This window comes from Octopus bimaculoides, chromosome 7, assembly GCF_046866305.1.
Source record: "Octopus bimaculoides isolate indiv1 chromosome 7, ASM4686630v1, whole genome shotgun sequence".
Taxonomy (NCBI): Eukaryota; Metazoa; Mollusca; class Cephalopoda; order Octopoda; family Octopodidae; genus Octopus; species Octopus bimaculoides.
Window position 1 is genome coordinate 96456252 of NC_142934.1, and position 20976 is coordinate 96477227.

Sequence of the window (20976 nt, forward strand, 5' to 3'; positions counted from 1 at the left end):
TCAGTTTGTTTTGAAACAGTTAAATCTTGGGAAACTTTTAGCAAAAATATTAATGGAAATAATGAAACGGCAAATGTTTATGCTGTGAGCAAGACACAAGTCATATGTTTTAGACACCTGACTTCTGGAGAAAGAAAAAATATGTGAAAGAGCTGTTTACGTTGAACATTAATCGTGAAGAACTATTTTTTTACCTTAACAACAATAACAACACACACACACACACACTCACACACACACACACACACACACACACACATGTATTGTGTCTCTTCTAAGAAGTGAAACAGACTTCTCTTTTTGTTCAGTTTTATTACCAGCATCTCTCTCTCTCTTTCTCTCTCTATCTATTTTTCTGTCTGTCTGTCTCTAACACAACTTGCCCTTTTGTGTGTGTGTGTGTGTATCAATGTATGATAATATTTGCCTTCAAACCCTTGCAAATCTATTGTAATTATGATATTTCTTTTCAATTCAAGATTTAAAAGGTTTAATTTGAAATTGTTTATGTATTATTGTTGTTTTTTTGTATGACAAATGTATAAATGATGAATAAAAAGAACAGAGACACAAAGTAACAACCACCGTTTTAGCAAAAAGAACACATACTTCACCCAAAGAAGATGAATTGTTTTAAGAAGGAGAAATAGATGAAATGCAATTTTGTCAGTTATAACTTCACATTTTTCTTTCCTAACTCTCAACATCAGCAGCAACTCTGTTTGTCTCAAGGTGTAATTTGTTGTTCAGTAGTTTCTAGATCTGGATTGTGACAGAAGGATCTTTGGTTGATTGATCATAATGAGTTTTGATAACAAATAGAATTAGATCCGCAGTGTAGATGTAGTGTGAAAGCACATATGTGGTTGAACCAGTACCCTAGGATGGTACCCTATCAGCTGACATGTAAGTATTAGCAAAGATGGTTAACCACAGTGCCTGTTAGATAGTCTAAACTTTTTGCTGAAGAAGAGTTGACAGCATTGACTCTAGACACAGCATCGACTCTAGACCAACTGAGCCAGCCAACTGCGGCACTAATTAGATTGATGGTTGAAGAAAAAAGTGAGCAGTCAACTGTTTGTGCCTATATGTATGGCATTAGTGACATTGGTAAAACAATACTAATCAAGAATTAGTATTGCAACATCAAAACAAAAGCTAGAAATCTGAGAAACTTTTTTAGTTATTTTATCTTCATGTTTTTGAAATTATCTTTTAGTTGTTTGTGTTTCTCCTCCATATTGGGTTGCCATTGTCTAGCTATTTCCCCTCCTCTTTAATGCCCATACTTGAAACAATCCAATTATTATCAGCTGGCAGAATCATTAACACACCAGACAGAAAGTGTTTCCTACTGCTCTGTAGATTCTGAGTTCAGATCCCATCAAGGTGAACTTCACCTTTAATATTTTCAGGATAAAGTAAAAGACCAGTCAAAGTACTGAGGTTGATGCAATCAACTGATACTGCACTCCCCTACCAAACTCCTGGGCCTTCGCTCATCATTTGAAATTATTACTCAAAGCAGTGAGCTAGCAGAATCGTTAGCACACCGGATGAAATGCTTTGTGACACTTCGTCTGTCTGCATGTTCTGAGTTCAAATTCCACCGAGATCAACTTTACCTTTTATCCTTTTGGTGTTAGTGAAATAAGTATTAGTTACGCATTGTGGTCAATATAGTCGACTAGCTCCCACCACCCCAAAAAATTTTCATGGCCTTGTGCTTAGAGTAGAAATAATAATAATAATAATAACTATTATTATTATTATCATTATTATTATTATTATTATTATCATTATTATTATTATTATTATTATCAAGGTGGTGAGCTAGCAGAATCATTAGCTTGCCGGGTTAGCATGCTTGACAAAAGGCTTACTGGTATTGCATCCATCTTTATGTTCAGAGTTGAAATTCAACAGAGTTTGACTTTGCTTTTCATCCTTTCGGGGGTCAATAAAGTAAGTACCAGTTATGTACTGGGGTCAATGTAATCGACTATCTCCCTACCCCAAAATTTCAAGCCTTGTGCCTAGAGTAGAAAGGATTGTTGTTGTTGTTATCGAAAGTCAGAAAATTTGTTTGAAGTTAATATGCAGTTGTCCATTCAGTTTGTATATTATAACACTTCTAATAAAGTTCTGGATTCTAATTAAGTTCATCCAGTAATAATTATTGTTGCCATTTACCTGACTTTATCTATTCCTTCTTACAAAAACAGAAGTCTGTCTTTTGGACTGTTTCCATGGTTACTGTGAGAATAAAGAGTGTGTTTGTCACAATGGCTGGACTGGACCCCTCTGTGACATGTTGGCTTGTGATCCTCGCTGTGATAGTCATGGCTTCTGCAACAATGGAACTTGCATCTGCAAAACTGGATGGAATGGGAAACATTGCACTTTAGGTGAGTCATATTACCGTTTTTTTTTTTTTCTAAATTACTGTGTCTAGTTTGTATTAAGCTGTTCATTTGCTGTCTACATGTATCTCTTGCAGTCAGCCATTTTGTAAATATACTCATTGATGTATATATATATGTGTATATATATGTATATATATGTATGTGTATATATATGTATACATATATATGCATGTGTATGTATATATATATGTATGTACATATATATATACATATGTTTATACATATATATGTATATATATATATGTATAGATAGATAGATTACTTTGTAGAGACGTTCCATAAATAGTGTCCACCTACCTCACACTTTAGACGTGCTCAGAGATTAAGGTAGATATTTCCAAGATTGTTGGTCTTAAACGTTTCAAACCCCATCCCTGTGAATTGTTATCTCCTTACTTATAACATTGTCATCCACTCTTCCAAGTGAGCAGCCTTGGAAATAAGCAGACCTACACTGTATGAAGCAGTAAACTAAATTGATGGCAAGAATGTCATGGCTGTAACTGGAACATACGAATCTATTCATCAGGTTTTGTAACTCACAGCAACTAACAAATATTATGACAAAATTCCACTTTTACTCTTACAAAAGATTACCTACATCTTAATATGATCCCAAATCTCAAATAAGGTTGGGGTTACAACAGAATACAAATGCCCAAGATGATGTACAGTGGAAATGAATCTGAACTCTAGAGTCTGCAAAGCAAACGTCTTAACCAAGTAGCCACACGTGTGTGTGCGTATGTGAGTTATGCATATATAAAACCATTAATCAAAGGTAAGATTGAATAAAAGAAAAATGCAAAATAGACTCATATGTATAATGAGATATATGGCAATACAAGAAAGGCATCAATAATGAGTCAGTGAATATCTGAAATGGAGGTAGAGTAAAGAGAGGTGGCTGATTAGCTATGTAAATAAAATGGGAACTTGATGTGGAAGTCACTACATAGTTATCATTATCATTTTAAAGTCATTTGTCCCTATTTTCTGTTGTGTCTGGGGAGAGTCATTTTCTTATTGTGCCTTAAAATTTAACACACTCACCGGTAAAATTTCCACTTATTTCTTATTTTTATTTTCCTAAAATTTTCATTGCATCTTTCAACCTTATCAATAGTTTTGTCCCTGTTTTGTTTGTTCTTTTTTCCAGCATCAAGCACTTGACACAACCAGTTTTCTTTGTCTTCTGCAAAAATGCTTGTATATCGCAGCTATTGCCACCCTTTTATTACAAGGCTGTAGCCATGTATCTTCTCAATCTCATATAATCTCTCTTGCTCAGTCAAGGGAGAGTTTCTTGTTCTTTTTCTGTCATGCTCAGAAAACCTCACTAGTGCTAGTTCTATGAAAAATCATACCGTGCACACTGCAAAGTGGTTGGCATTAGGAATGGCACCATGCCAAAAACTGACATTGCAGCTCGTTATAGCTCAATACAGCACTACTGCAGCTCACTGAATCTTGTTAAACTGTCCAACCCATGACAGCACAGAAAACAGGATGTTGCATGATGGTTTATGGAGCCGTCTCTTTTTTTACATCTCTCCCCCACCCCCTATTTGATATGGCTTTGTATATCTCATGTAAACAGAAAATAAAGTCAAGTTTAATATGTATGTATAAATATAGAAAGGTTTAGATATTTGATAGCATGTCTTAACATTTTTTTAATGCTTTAAAAGAAGAGCAACAGTAACTCACAACCCTTCAGTTACCATTTCATTCTGATACTATTTATATATAGTCATTATTCTGACTATCCAAGTATCTTGTTCTCATTCAACTGCTTAAATTCCTCTTAAGCATACATCTGACATCCGTTTTAACAAATAAAAAAAAAACAACCAATATTTTCAACGCCCAGATATATATATATATATATATATATATATATATATATATATATATATATATATATATATATATTGTGTGTGTGTGTGTGTATGGATATATATCTATATATGCATGATTGTGTACACACACACGAAGTAGATATATTCAACATCTACTATATAGTCAATGGTCATGATGCCATTCTACAATCATGGGTCTAAATTCTAAAGCTTCTAAATTAGTTGTTTTACTTTTACAAATAAGAAACAAGATTTGTTTCCATTTAAAAATACAATTTAGACTTATCACAAGAGATGAAAATAAATCTCTTTTCTCCTTTTATCAAATATCTTGAATTTGAATGCATAAACCTCTTCTAATCAAGCATCTCAAACATGGCTATTTCAACTTATAAATGTAAAGCTTGGATACATTGACAGTGTTGGATGCTGGAGATGCTGGTTCTCTCATCTTTTATTATATACACCCTCACCCATGGGACCCATCTTAGTTTATAGCTTGTGTCCAAGTGATATTCTCTTGGCCCCCACTGGTTACCTCTATGTCGTTCTTGATGGCTTTTCTTCCAGGAGCTATTGAAATACCCAGAGTTCCATAGCCTTACCTGGAGTATGATCTTCAAACCATTCACTGCCACTTTACAGGCAAAAACCTTGTCATCTCCATCTTCTTCTTGGTACTTGCTCCTTTTCTTCTGTGCAGCCCCCCCCCCATCTCCTCCTCCTCAGGAACAGTTAACTCCAGTAGGAGTAGCTTGTCTGTTACTCTGGAAACAAAGATGATATCTGATTCTCAGTAAGGTCTGGATAACAACATGTGCTTAAAAACTTGAGTTTTTTCTCCAGATCAACTTCCAACACTCAGTTCTCTGAGTTTTTCATTGGTTCTTCTCCCTCCTTGACAGAGGCTATATTCTGGTTGTAGTGCCGTCACATTTACCATTGCTTTTCCTTTGCTTATTACGCAAGCAACGGCTTCGAAGAGCTGATCATGTCTCCAGTAATATCTTCTTTTGCTTAGTCTCTTAGAGTTATCAACTCATAGTACACTGGGTAAAAAAAATCATCTTGAGCAGGAAAAAAAGCAAACAGCCACCCATAGCACCTGAACCAGACATCTACTCTATCCCTAAAACACCTAATTTGGGTGTTTGAAAATCTGAGATTTGGTTATCGTATTCCAAATACTGACAATATGGTAAGATGTGACCTTCAAGTCCTGCAGCAGGCTGTTTTGGTCTTGTTTCTGTCCAAGATGTTTTTAACCCAGTATATCATTATCTTTGATTACATTAACATATGAGATGCTTCATAAAAGAGATTTATATATTCCTTGCTGCTTCTAAATTATACTCTGTCTATCTCTGTTTGTCTCTGTCTGTCCACTTCTCATCATAGATATAGACAGATAGTTTTTTCCTGTTCATAGGTGTAGCTATTGGAAAATCACAATGTCACTGTCCTGCTTAATCTAGAGACTGTGGAACCATGGAACCAACATTGCATGGAGTATCCTTGACAGAGCCTTTCACTACCAACCTGCAGTTTCTAACTGCCAACTCTGTATGTGTGAGAGGCTGTACAAACTCCACAAGCCTGCAGTATCCATCAACAGGAAAACTGATCTACTGATAATCTAGAAATACCATCCTAAGCCAAGCTGGTTCATGAACAATGGCAGGATATTTAAGGCAAACCCTGTAGCCTGACTCTTTCAAAATGGTTATCCCTCTATGAGATAATTGTCACTGAGAATGAATGTCAATTAACTGATGTCAACATCCTGCCTTCTCCTCCTCCTGCTGCTACATAGAGCATACAATGAAAGAACATATGTTGAGTGCTCCCTTTTATATAGAAATATATATCATCATCATCACTCTGAACAAGCATGGGTTGATTGGTTTGAAAGACTATGACAGGACATACAGACTGTACCATGCCCCAGCGTCTGCTCCAGCATGGTTTCTGTGGCTGGATCTCCTTTCTAATACCAACCACTTTACAGAGAGTATTGGGTGCTTGTTGTTGTGGCACCAGCACTAGTGAGGTTGGCATGCAGCTTACAAGGTTAAGATACCCATCAATGGAGTGGGGCTACCATAGAGAGGTTGGAAACTTTATGCTATGGGCTGCAAGAGAAGGGGCCAGAACACAATAGGATTCTTGTTGTAAGAGAGTCTACAACCCTACTCACATACTAGAAGACGGGGTGGGAAAGAAAAATAAATATGGTGGTGACAAAGGGTCAGAGTAGGCCCTGGGGAAGGTAGCAGAGGAACAGCAAGAGAGACTTACATACACACACACATGCATACATACAGGCGTATGTATTTGCATATATATTGTTTATATTAATATATATATGATTATATGCAATATCGCCCTCTCTCACTACTTGTGTGTATGTGCATGTATCTATCTATTTATCTGTCTATCTATCTAGCTACCTATATATCTTTATATATATATATATATATATATATATATATATATATATAAAGATATATATAAAGATATATATGTATATATATTATATATATTGACGATTTCCATTTGTTTTATTTTTTACCTTTGATTTATAAAGATATCTTACCTGTGAAGTAATGCACAATTTACTCATGTATGTCTTTTACTTATACTGAAAATATTATGCTTCCAACAACATAGTGAAAAATTTACCAAATATCTACTTATATAGTTTCAGGCTGTATTGAACACCCATAAATATAAATATCAGAATATATGTATATTGTCTTCATTATATTTTCAAGATGGTTGCCCTGGTGAATGTAATGAAAATGGGGACTGCCAAAAATATCTGGAAGGCTGGAAGTGCAGCTGTAACAAAGGATGGAAAGGAAAAGCTTGTGACATTGCCATTGAAACGGCTTGTGAGGATCGTGTTGACAATGATAAAGGTGAGCAATGATTTCCCGTTTACTTTTTAGATGTGGATATGTAAATGTGTAGATGAAAATATGTAAATATGTGTGTAAGAGTGTATAAATATATATAATTCCATATATGCATACACACACACACACACACACACACACATATATATATACAGGGTGTCCCAAAAACATGTATACACACTGATAACTCAATTGATGTTTTTACCTTCCTGGATGAAACCCAGTGGAATAAATGATGACAAATAGAATAAGTTTGAACAAAGGAAATTTATTCTAAAATGCTACTGAATGTGTGAAAACGCAGTTGAAGTACAAAGACAGTTTAGGAGGGAGTTTCAAACAGATCCACCGATGTGACTTACCATCACCCAAATTAGAGATAAGTTTGAAGCTGATGGAACTGTTCAGAATGTTCACGAGAAGCTTTTCAGAAGACCACAAACATTGACAACCCCTACAAAGCAAGAAGGAGTACTGAAAACGTATCACAAAGTTCAAGAAAATCTATGCGACAAGAGTCGTGAGGTAGGTATTTCAAAATCGTCTGTCCAACGCATTTTGAAGCATTGTCAATGGAAAAGTTACTTTCCAAGATTAATCCATGCTATTAATGATGATGATCCAGACCGAAGAGTGCAATATTGCCAGTGGTACTTGGCACGATGTGTAGAAGATGCACACTTACCAACGAAGATTGTGTGGAGTGATGAGGCCACATTCAAATTAAATGGTCCAATTAATTGCCACAATTGCACCTACTGGGGACCTGAGAATCCGTATGTTATGGTGGAACTCCATGTTAATTTAACACGAGTTACAATGTGGTGTGGCTTATCATCAAGAGGATTAATTGGACCATTCTTTCTTGACGCTACTTTGTCTGGTCCCGTTTACTTGATCTTGCTGCATCAGTCTGTCATGCCAAGCATTAGAGAAGACTTTGAAGATGAGGAGTTTTGTTTTCAGCAAGATGGGGTACCTCCACACTATCACCGCAATGTTAGATCCTTCTTTGATGAGATCTTGCTAAACAGGTGGATAGGTATGTATATACATGTATATATATATACCTCTTTTTAGCCAACTATATATACATACATATGTATATATATATATATATATATATATATATATATATATATATATACATACATACGACTGCATATATACATACATCGATCAACATATACTCTCATGCACTTATATTTATTTACCCTCTTACATGTGTGGGTATATATACATATCCACTTACATACACAGAGGAAAGTGAGTAAACCTACCACTTTGACTTGCACATACAGATAGCGAAGCACGTATGTACATACACATTCTTACTCACATATATTTGTATATATACATATATACATCTCTCAACTTTGAAGTGTTTGATTCTCTGTCTGGAGAATTTGAACTCTTACAAAAGGAAAATAAAATCAAACTGAATGAAAAATCATATATACATATAGATACGCATGTACACATACAAAATATATATTTCTATATACACACACACATATATATATGCATATATATAAATATATACACACACATATTCACACATACATAAAAATATATGTTTATTTACACAGATACGCTTGCATATCCATACTTAAACACATATACACACACATATATATGTTATGTATGAGCAAACACATAGATATAATTATCATCATTGGCATTATTTTCCATATTGTGTGTGTGTGCGTGTGTGTGTGTGTGTGTGTGTGTGTGTGTGTGTGTGCGTATACATATATAAATTTTTTGTATCATAATTTTGCAGATGGCTTACGCGACTGCCAGGATCCAGATTGCTGTGATAGTAGAGTTTGTAAAGGAGACTCAAACTGCAAAACATCACCAGACCCATTAGATATACTTTTGAGAAAGCAGTCGACCAGTACAACCGCATCGTTTTTTGAGAAAATGAAGTTCCTTATAGAGAATAACAGTGTGCAGACCTATGCTACCAGACATGCCTTCAATGAAAGGTTAGCACAAAACAATTCTCCCTTACATGTGTTTCTTTTCTCTTATCTTATTCATGATAAACATCATCATCATTGCTACCATCCTCATCATTTCTACCCCCAACAGAGCCAAATATTTGCCCCTTTTCTACTATGAAATTTGAGATATGTATGAGTCTGTTCTAACTCAGAAATTGCATCTCGATGTTTCATGCAAAATTTAGTTCCTGAGTTTTAATTATTGATGTTTTCTGTGATGAACAGAAATATTGTGACACAGAATGTAGAAGTCTTGGGAATTAATCCTTTTGATACGGTTGAAACCAGCTCTGGCCCTGAGTACAAATGTCTTATTTTCATAAGTTTTGAATTAAAATCTTCCACCAAACCTTAGTCACAATTAATGTTTCTAACACCAGCTTAATGATAAATAAGTTATTTTATTAAATTGTTTGTTATATTTAAAGTAACTAAAAGAAACAGAGAGCATCTCAACAGAAATAGGGTAACAAAAGGGTTAAGTCAGTCAATAACTTTCAGTTTCGACTCAGACTGTATTTCATCTCACATCTGTCAGCAACATTTCTTGGGAAGATCTTCGCATCCTTTCATATCATTTCTCTGTACTGAAATGGTAAAGTAATATCTGGTCTAAAGGAGTAGTAGCATGCTTGGTATATGGTAAATTTGTATATCCTGTTTGTGTTATCATAAAAAACTGCCAAGGTTAGGTTTATCATTCATCCGTCCCACGTCACTGCTCAAGAACTGTTGGAGAAACAGACGATTGCAAAGTGAGTGACCTTGTACCCAAGTTCAAAATCATTACGATACTGATGATGATAATATATGAAGGTCTTGAGAGGGTTCCATACACAAGATTTATTCTATTGCATGGACTAAATCACATGTATCTTGCTTTATCACAATCTATCTCCTCACATAAAACATATTCTCATTTTGTCCCCCACTACATCTGCTTTATCCATGCTGACGTAAAATGAACTATGGAACTGAATCCACAACATCTTTGTGGGGAAGCAAACTTCTTAACCAGACTACCATGCTGGTGGTCATAGCCATAGCTTCATCTACTACAGTAATTGCACATAGGAGTGAGTGTGTGTGTGTGTGTGCACATGCATACACACATGCACACACACATACTAATACACATATATACATGTAGTGTAAAATAATCTTATAATTTTGATGTTGTGAGAGATTGTTCTACTGAATTTCAGACAAAATACGTTTTCCTTCCTTTTTGAACTGTTTCCATCATTAGGGTAGCGTAGTCCTTCCAGAAGAAGGCATAAGGAGTGTTTAAAAATATATTTGTCTAAAACAAAGAAATGAGAGAAGAATGATACTTCATCACAGAATGTCTTAATGATAGAAGCGAGCTTCAACTGTGAGCAATAGAAAAACATGTATTTCTTAACATGCTCAAATGGTGCTTTTTACGTGCCATCGACATGAGTGCCAGTCATGCAGTACTGGCATCGGCAATGACAATGATTTTACTTGACTCAACAGGTTTTCCCAAGCACAGCATATTGCCCGATGATTGAATGGTACTCTTAAACGGGCTGGAAATGTGACACTGGCATAGTCCATGGCTAAGATCTCTCTTGGCTTGCCAGGTCTTCTCAAGCACAGCATATTTCCAAAGGTTTCGGTCGCTTGTCATTGCCTCTGTGAAGCCCAGCATTCGAAGGTCATGTTTCACCACTTCATCCCAGGTATTCCTGGGTCTACCTCTTCCACAAGTTCCCTCCACTGTTAGGGTGTGACATTTCTTCACATAGCTGTCCTCATCCATATGCATCACATGACCATACCAACGCAGTCATCTCTCTTGCACACCACATCTGATGCTTCTTCTGTCCAACTTTTCTCTCAGGGTGCTTACACTCTGTCCTGTATGCACACTGACATTACACATCAAGTGGTGCATACTAGCTTCATTTCTTTCAAGCCTACGCATGTCTTCAGCAGTCACAGCCCATGTTTCACTGTCACGTAGCATGGCTGTCTGCACACATGCATCATACAGTCTACCTTTCGTTGAGCAAGAGGCCCTTCGTTACTAGCAGAGGTAGGTGCTCTCTGAACCTTTCCCAGGCTATTCCTATACTAGCAGCTATGCTCTTGGAGCATCCACCCCCGCTACTGACTTGGTCACCTAGGTAACAGAAGCTATCAACTGCTTCTAGTTTTTCCCTTGGCATGTGACAGAAGCTGTTTTCTGCACATTTTCAGTGTTCATTGCCCCTGTGCATCTGCTGCATACAAAAACTATCTTCTCAGTTAGCCTTCCTTTGATATTGCTGCACATCTTATGTGTCCATAGCTTATACTGGGTACACTTTATGGAGTCTCTCTACCTACATCTTTTTGACAGATCGAGTAGAGCCATCTTCCTGAAGGGATTTGTGCTTTCTCTGCCATCCTACTTTGGTTTTTGCCAGATTGACTCTAAGGCCTTTTGATTCTAGATCTTGCTTCCACACCTGAAATTTCTCCTCTGTGTGTGTGTGTGTGTGTGTGTGTGTGTGTGTGTGCGTGTGTACATATATAAGCATGTATGTATATATATATATATATATATATATATATATATATATATATATATATATATATACACGCATACATATATGTAATATGCACATACATATATGTACACATATGTATACATACATACACATATATATAAATGTGTATATGTGTGTGTGTGTGTGTACATATATGTATGTATAATCTGTCAGTATTTTGAATATAAACTTCTTAACTGCTGTCTTATGAAAGGTATCTTTTCCTTTTCCTACATATATATGACTACTGATGTGTGTACGTGTCTCTCTCTCCCTGTCTGTCTCTCTCAATATATGTGTGTGTGTGCACGCGCATATATATGTATACACACACACACACACACACACACACACACACCTCTATTTTATGCATGCTAGTTATACATTTGTTATTTTTTCTAATAATCTTATTTTTATTTCTTTTCTTCCCCATTTTTCTTTCATTTTCGCTTTTATTAATTTCACATCATTTCCTTTCCTCGTTGTCTGATTATCTCCCCATTGTACTTTTGTCATCTCTTTACTCTCTCTATCTCTCTCTCTCTCACTCTCTCTCTCTCTCTCTCTCTCTCTCTCTCTCTCTCTCTCTCTCTCTCTCTCTCTCTCTCTCTCTCTCTCTCTTCCACCATCTCTCTTTCTCTTCTGTTCTCATTTGGCTCTTGTCATTTTCAATTATTTTCCTGTAGCCATTCTTCTCATTACTGTCACCTTTGTCATAATCATTATCCCTTCCACCTCAGCATCATTATGATTACCATTTTCATCACATTTCTTACCACCAAAGTGTCAAATTTATCATTGTCATGCTCACTACTATAACTACCGCCACCACCACCACCAACAACAACCACAACACCATCATCATCATCATCATCATCCTCATCTTCAGTGAGATGATCATCAAGCTTATATTCATCATAAATTCACTTGTTTACATAAGGAGTATTTATTTAACAGAGTTAACGGTTAATCAGTTGTCATGCTGTACATTATACCATGGCTGTTCACAGTCACACCACTGATCATTGTTTGGATATTTGGTGATGAGTCACAAAACTAAAGAGTCATCTTATCAGCTGTCTATCCCAAGAGGAAGACAGCAAACATTCCATATATGTAATGAGAAATAGTGTTGTTGTCATTGAGGAGAGGTTAGCATTGGTGATAAACGATTGGCAAACCCTATTTCATATGTGCATACAATTTGGAATCAGGTGTGGTAGTTTAGTGCATAAGTTGTTAAACTCTTGGCTCGTGGGGCTTGAAGTGATATTCTAGTTTTTAATTGATTGTATTTTGTAGCTTTTTACTTTGCCTACTTTCACTCAGTGTCCCTCGCAGTCATGAGTAAGCATCATAGAGCAGTGTTAATTATATTAAACTGATATACCTTGCAAATATGCACCTCTTTACTTAGAGTCGGGTAACAAGCCTGAATTATATGTATTAGGGCCAAGTTGACATTGACAAAATATCTTTCTCAAATTTATATCATTTTGACCCAACACTGCATCTTTTGGATTATTCTCCATCATCAATAACTGAAATCAGAAAGATAGCATTTGACTGAGGCCAGGTAAACCTGCTTTGTTTGTCGTCATCTTTTATTAAACATCTAGTTCACCATCTTCTCTGTCCACTGAAAAACATACAGTCTTAGTAAACAGGATTTCTTTCATTTGAGCCTATCGTCTATATCAATCATGTCTTTTTTTTTCTTGCTGCAAAGTTCCATTTTGAACAAACACTATAAAATAACATGTTATATTGTCATAGTTGAAATAAGTTGTCTGTCAATATAACAATGAATTTGGTGTTACATAAAAGGCTCTGCAATGAATACTTCATGTTAATTAATTTATGGAAAAGCTGAAAATTATTCACATCAGCAATCTGTTTATGGCACTACTTCCTCTTGCACAGATTTCTCCTCTACTCTGTCTCAGGTTAAAAGCTGAATGATTGTTAGCATATCTTGCCTTGGAGATTGATAAACAAACATCATTAATGCATTGGTATCAGTTTAATAATTTATCCTGACAAAAAAGTAAGACATATCAATGTGTATGCAAGTCTATCTGCGCAAAAAAACTATAATTTAAAAAGACTTGCATACACATTGATATGTCTTTCTTTTCTTCTCTCTTATTATTATTTCTCCCTTTTACAACTTGTTTGTAGATATCTGGTTTAATTTTTCCCTATTAACCCATTTGCTTTTCCGTATTGAATTTTATTAATAACTTTTTTAATGTTCTTCCTAAAAATTCTTCACACTGATGAGAATGACAATGCATAACTCTAATTATTATTATGATTTTTTCTTAAATATTTGTATTGTCTTTTGAAATGTGCATATGTATTGAATTCAATTTTGTATTAAATTCAATTTTGATTTTAACATATTTTCTCCATTTTTGTACTTGTTTATGATATTTTTATACCTATAACGAATTTTTTCAATTGTTATTTTCGTATTCTTAATACTTGCTCTGGCTAGTTTTTATGAAAATGATGAATTTTTTTATTGGAAATTATTTTTTCTCTCTTTTTGGATTCTTCAAAAAGTTTGAATTGTTTGTTTGAACTTATTTATATTTTATAAATATTTTTAAAAGATATTCATATGTGTAGATATGTATTAATATATGTATACGCATTTTAAATCGAATTTATGAGTACGGTTTGCTAATTTGAGTTTATATCTTAGTTCTTATATATAAAGATGTTTCTTGTTTATTTTGTTACAATCTTTTGACCGTTTCTTATTATTCTTGCAGCCAAGTATCCGTGATTAGTGGAAGTGTGCTGACCAGAGATGGAAGTTCCCTTATTGGTGTGAGAGTAGGAGTAGTCACTCAACCGCTTTATGGATATACATTTACTCGAGCTGGAGGAAGGTCAGTTTTTTTGTTGTTCTCCCATTCTCTTGCTCTCTGTAAAATTAAGCAGAGAGATAGATGGATTGGCTGATAGTTAAAATTTAGAAAGCTTAACAAATTGATTGATAGAAATAGAAATATAACTTAGAACAGTTTCAGACATTATTGGCCCAGGCCATCACTAACTTAATAACACCACCTAGGGACACCGTTTAAGTAATGTTTTGGAACATCATGAACCATTTGAGCAAAGAGTTGCTTTTGGCTGAGATGTACCCACAAGTTGGTGGTCTGTGTGGTACTTCTTGGAGGACTTTGTGCAAATACCATTTGAAGGTTGTGGGGTCTTTTTTGTTTTTGTTCATTAATTTCCTTCAGGAAAACATTGATTAGGGCAGCACCATTCAAGGTAAAAGAAAGTTGTGTTGTTATGTTCTTATTTGATGTAAACTTGACTTTTGTAGGGAGTGCTTGGCACAGGGGTCCTAGCCTTGTGTGACTCATAAACTCGATAATGACTTTGCTTGGATAATACTGGTGGAATATTTTCCACGTTGTTCAAATAATGTAGTGCTCAGGATGGCATTGGATAGAATAGACTTTCAGATTTTGGATGTGAGCCCAATAATGAAGGCTTATCATGCCATTCAGTTCTATTTCTGTGTTTGATCTTTGTCATGCTTCAATGCTCATATTTTGTTTTGTGTAGGGGAACCACAATGTGCTTCAGTAATTGAGGTCGGTCCTCACAGATGTGGAATGGAGAAGGATAAGGATTTCATAATGTGTAGACTGAAAAGTTCTGAGAATCCATGCACACATTCTGTGGGCCAAAATGACATTTTGTTGGTGTGTGCATTGCAGCTAAGTTTCTGATATCATTTGATGGTACAAGTAGGTCTCCCAATGGTATGAATATGGTTGTTTGGGTATGCTCTCTTTTCCAAGGTGGATGAGCTCAAAGATTTCCTCATTCAGCTGCATATTGTTTACCTGTGCCCACTAGGTCACTGCGTATAGATCTGATTGAAGTTTCTTTCAATCATGAATCTCTGAAGCTTAGATTTATCTGCAAAGACTGTTGTGGTGCTATGTTTGATGAAATCTGCAATGTCATTTTGATTGATAAAAAAATATATTTGTTAGATTGAGATGTTTCAAGCAATACAAAATATGGCTCATTATAATGGTTTCTCAGTCTGAACCCTACAGAAATGTGCTTCCCAATCAGGGTAGTCTCAGGTTCATAAACTCGACAATTAAACTAGAGGCTAGGTTTTACCCAATTTGTATTTAAAGTTTAATGATGTTAAATCCAGTCATTCCTTTCACCCTGAGAGTTCTGCTAGAAACTTCATCTTAGAGCCTTTCTAAAGAAAATCAATTCAGTTTGTTTATGGATGACAATAATTTTATCCCTGTCTAACTTTTACTTATATGAAGAGTTAAATCTCAACACTGCAAGCTAAAAAAGCACTTACAGATCTTACACTGCTTCTGTGGTTGTTGATAATAATGCTGTACATTTAAAGTAGTGCAGGGGTTGGGTCTGATCTATTGGTCACTTTATTTTAAATTTTACAATTATTTTTTAGATACTGTATCAGTTGAACCACCTTCGTTCTTAAAATGGAAACTGTGAAGAACCATTAATGATGCTAATTATACATTCATTTTTGATGTAGTTGATCAGCAGAATTAATCCAAGTCTCGCCCATTAATTATGGTCATAAACTGTAGGTTTGAAGGGCAAGGGAAATGAAATGGCTCAGGCTTTAGGGATACAGTTTAAGAGGAGCTTGCAAACTTTTTTTCAGAACTTATGAAGAAGTTTAGCAGACTATTTCTCTCATAGTCATAAGAACATGCCTGTTCCAATGAATGTAACACTTAAATATCAGTTTTTAATGAACCATATCAATATCATTATATCTCAAGCTAAGAATTCTGAGCAGGGATTTTAGTAAACTGAAGAGACTAACATTTCATCAACTGAACTCAAAAGTTTTGCTTAACCCTTTCATTACCATATTTATTTTGAGATGTTCTGTGTTTCTTTCAATTATTTTAAATATAACAAAGAATTTAGTAAAATAACTTAGTTATCATTCAGCTAGTATTAGGAACATAAAACGTGACTAAGATTTGGTGGAAGATTTTAATTTAAAACTTATGCAAACAAGACATCTGTACTACAGAGCCAGAGCTGGTTTCAGACAGGTTGGTAACGAAAGGGTTAAACTTGCCAAATTCTCAAGACTGATATTAAAGAAAATTCATGTTTAGTGTCAAGTGTGTATATATATATATATATATATCACTACACTCTCTGAGTGGTTGGCGTTAGGAAGGGCATCCAGCTGTAGAAACTCTGTCAAATAGTCCAACCCATGCTAGCATGGAAAGCGGACGTTAAATGACGACGACGATGATGATGATGATATATATATATATATATATATATATATATATATCAGTTTCACATGTGTCAGAAAGGAGGAGGAGAACTAAAAAGATCAAGTATGTTATCCCTGTTCTTCCTCTTGTGACTATATAAAAAAACATTTTACAAATTTAAAAAATCATAAATACACAAAGTAATTTAACAAAGCTACTGAAACATATCTCTCAACAAAACAACAACAGCAAGCAATTTAAGACAATTTCCTGTCTTAAGCGGTGGTTGTCTTGTGTGCTCCATAGAAGTTTTCTGAATCATACACATCATGGTTTATTTTTGATTTAATGTTTTACAGCTGGTTCCCATTCTGGATGCTATCCCTTTTAGTTGCTTCTCAAGACATGTTAGGATGCTATCAGTCAATTCTAAAATTGTCATATACAGTAACATAGAAACAGATCTGAAACAAGCACACTCTACCTGAGCAGTATCTAAATAACACTTGTAATTGCCAAACTGTTTAATCCACTAAAGTCAAAATTAGTAGAAAATCTAGCTGGCAGTGTATATAGATCTTGATTTTTAGATGTACATGTACCTCATCATTTTGGAACAGGTACTCAATTTTCCATTTTTGTATTTGGTTTGCAAGATTCATAATTTAAAATTCTGAGATCAAATAGATTTTTTTTTTTTTTGTATTTTGGGCAGGACATTATGCCCACCTGGCTGTCAGATATTGGACTCTTACTTGTGCTTGTATAAGAAATAACAATTCAATGTTATCTAGTGAGATAAAAAAACCAAAGATTTATCTTTCATTAAATTAGTGACATAAACACAAAGTAATACAAAACTGTATTTTGTGTGCCTTTAAAGGTGCTTGGAGACAAATTATTGACATTTTAGAAGACTGATGTTTAATTTCAATATGACCAGTTTTGCTGGTCATATTGACAAAGACAAGGTTTTTTTTCTTTTCAAATGAGACTCAGCGAAACTGGACGTCAACAAGCTAAGTGAGCCATATCAGGCATTATTAGACCATCGACAAATCATTAATATATCCAATTCAGGAGTAAAGCAAAAATGTTTAAAGGAAGAAAAAAAAAAAAGAAACAAGAATTCCAAGAGCAAAGTTAATTTCTTCCTGTGTCCAGTGAATCATGCGAGGACACTTTAGAAATCACTGATTTGTATCAAATAAGCTTTAAAAAACATCAGAAAAATGGGATAAATAATTACTGTGCCTCCTTAATCATTGGGGAAATTACTGAGTCATGAATATAAATAGAATTGAAAAGAATTCATTGATTTCTCAATTTACATGTTTGTAAGTTTTTAAGGTGGTAGAATAATTAATTAAACTTACTTCATCATCATCATCATCATCATCATCATTTAGCATCCATTTTCCATGCTGGCATGGGTGAGATGGCTTAACTGGAACTGGTAAGCTGGAGAGCTGTAGCAGGCTCCAGTTTGATTTGGCTTAATTTCTATGGCTGGATGTCCTTCCTAATGCCAACCACTCCATGAGAGTAGTGGGTGCCTTTTACGTGTCACCAGGAACTGGCCATGATTATGATTTCACTTGGTTTGATGAGTTTCTCAAGCACAGCAAATCGCCAAAGGTCTTGGTCACTTGTCATCACTTCCATAAGACCCAACATCCAATGATCATGTTTGACCACCTCATCCCATGTCTTCCTGGGTCCACTTCTTCCACAGGTTCCCTTCATATTTAGAGATCAGCACTTCTTTATGCAACTGTCCTCATCCATATGCTTCACATGACCATCCCAGAGCAGTCTTCTTCTTTGCATACCACATCTAATGCCTCATATGCCCAATTTTTCTCTCAAGGTGCTCACACTCTGTCATACATTGACATTGCACATCCAGTAAAGCATTACTGACTTCATTTCTTTCAAGCTTTTGTACATCCTCTGTCTGCAGTCACAGCCCATGTTTCACTGCCAATATAGTATGGCTGTTCACACACACACACAGGCATCATACAGTAATCTGCCTTTCACTCTGCAGGAGAGGCTCTTTCTTACCAACAAAGGTAGATGCTCTTTGAACTTTGCTCAGTCAGTTCTTATTCTTGCAACTCTCGGTGCACCCACCTTCACTGCAGACTTGGTTGCCGAGAGAATGGAAGCTATCATCTACTTCTAGGTATCCCACTGCTGGCATTTGATGCAGTCTGTTTTCTGTACAATTCTAGTGTTTATTGTATCTCTACATCTGCCACACACAAACTCTACTTTATTTGTTAACTTCCCTTTCATATTGCAGCACTCCTTATGTGTCCATAACTTGCACTGGGAGTTTCTAGCTACTCCTTTTCTACATATTGAGCAGGGCTGTGTGTAGAAAAGGTGTAGGTAGTAACTCTATAAGGTGTACAACAAAGTTATTCTATTCCTCACAGGTAGAAATGTAGAAAAAAAAAAAAGAAGTTAAAAATGCTCTGGGATTTGTTTAAATTTTTTATTTTTAAATCTTTGAAAACTTGACCGAGTTGCATGACATAGCTCTACATCTTTCTATATCAACTTTGGAAAATCAGGATCATCTTACCATTTCTGTCACACTGTTGTCTTTAACAGTTAGTGAGCCATGAAAAAGAGACAAATTTAAATTGATGACAAATTTCAGACAAAACTAGATTTGTCTGAAAACCACAACACAAAATTATTTTATCTGTCAATGTGGTTTTTTGTTGCCTAATTTTTTACTTTTCTGGTTTTGTTGATCCCAATCTCTTATTTTGCAGGTTTGACATTTTAGTCAATGGTGGTGGCTCAGTGACACTACAGTTCAACAGAGAGCCGTTTCCTGCTCAAAGTGCTAGCGTTCTCGTACCTTGGAACCAAATTATAACAATGGACACAGTGATCATGACTTTGGAAGATGATGACTGGATAGCACCAAATCCAATCCTGTGCAATGTTGAACACCAATACTATCTGCTACGGCCAGTTGTCCTCTCAACTTGGCAACACACCCAACTTGGTGCCTGTCCAGAGAAGACCACTATCATCCCAGAGTCTCAGGTGATTAAACTTTTGCTTTATGAAATTATGAACAACAGTAATATCCAGAAACATAACTAAATGTGGTGTAACAGTGAAACTGCTCAAGTGGGAGTGTGTGTGTGTGTGACATAGCTTCAAAATGATTTAAATAACAAAAGAAAATATAGAAGATCAATAGATGTATGATTTTAGATCCAAGAGATATCCACAATCAATGAGAATGTTAAACAATATTTCACAGGCTGTGTACATTTGTCATAAAGGATTTCCAAAATGATTTGTAATTTCAGTAGTTGTTAAGTGTACACAGGTCATTAGATTTTCTTCTCACACAGATTTAAATTCTGCTGTTTTATGAGTATTATACATGCAGTTACATGCATATATATATACATACTAGCAAAAAGACCACCCTTCTAGCAGTTTTCTGCTAGTTGCTAAATGATATTTACTCCTTTTATTTCCAATATGATTAAATTTTCTGTTTTGTTATACATTATGTCTAATTTTCCTTTAAGCCCTTTATTCATCTGGTAGTACTCACTCCCACAGTAAATTCAAAGCATAACTACAGAAATGTGCCCTGCTGTATTTGCTTCTTCATAACTTCTTCAGAAATAGTTATTGAATCATGAGAGTTTCTACAAATACATTTCAGATGGTGTGGATTACGGTTATATTGCAATTTGTGGTAAAAAATTTTGGGGGAAGAGGAATTTCACATAATTCCCCCCCATCAATTTTGTTTTCTTGTAACATTCAGAACAATGGGTATTATAATGAAAGTTTCAACAAATAACATTCAGATGATTTAGATTGTGCTTTCATAGGAATTTAATGTGAGAAACAAGGGAGGGAAATGGATATTCC

At 35.2% G+C, this 20976-nt stretch overlaps 1 protein-coding gene across 35 annotated transcripts in view; it reads left to right on the forward strand.

Moving 5' to 3' along the window:
- LOC106883309 (teneurin-m) overlaps positions 1-20976 on the forward strand; it is a 572946-nt gene that overhangs the window by 418681 nt on the left and 133289 nt on the right. For all 35 annotated transcript variants that reach the window (XM_089355687.1, XM_052969800.2, XM_052969805.2 and 32 more), the window contains 5 exons: positions 2229-2411; positions 7066-7212; positions 8993-9200; positions 14557-14676; positions 19845-20124. In XM_089355687.1, coding sequence (XP_089211813.1) covers positions 2229-2411; positions 7066-7212; positions 8993-9200; positions 14557-14676; positions 19845-20124 — 938 coding nt within the window. The remainder of the gene's footprint in view (positions 1-2228; positions 2412-7065; positions 7213-8992; positions 9201-14556; positions 14677-19844; positions 20125-20976) is intronic.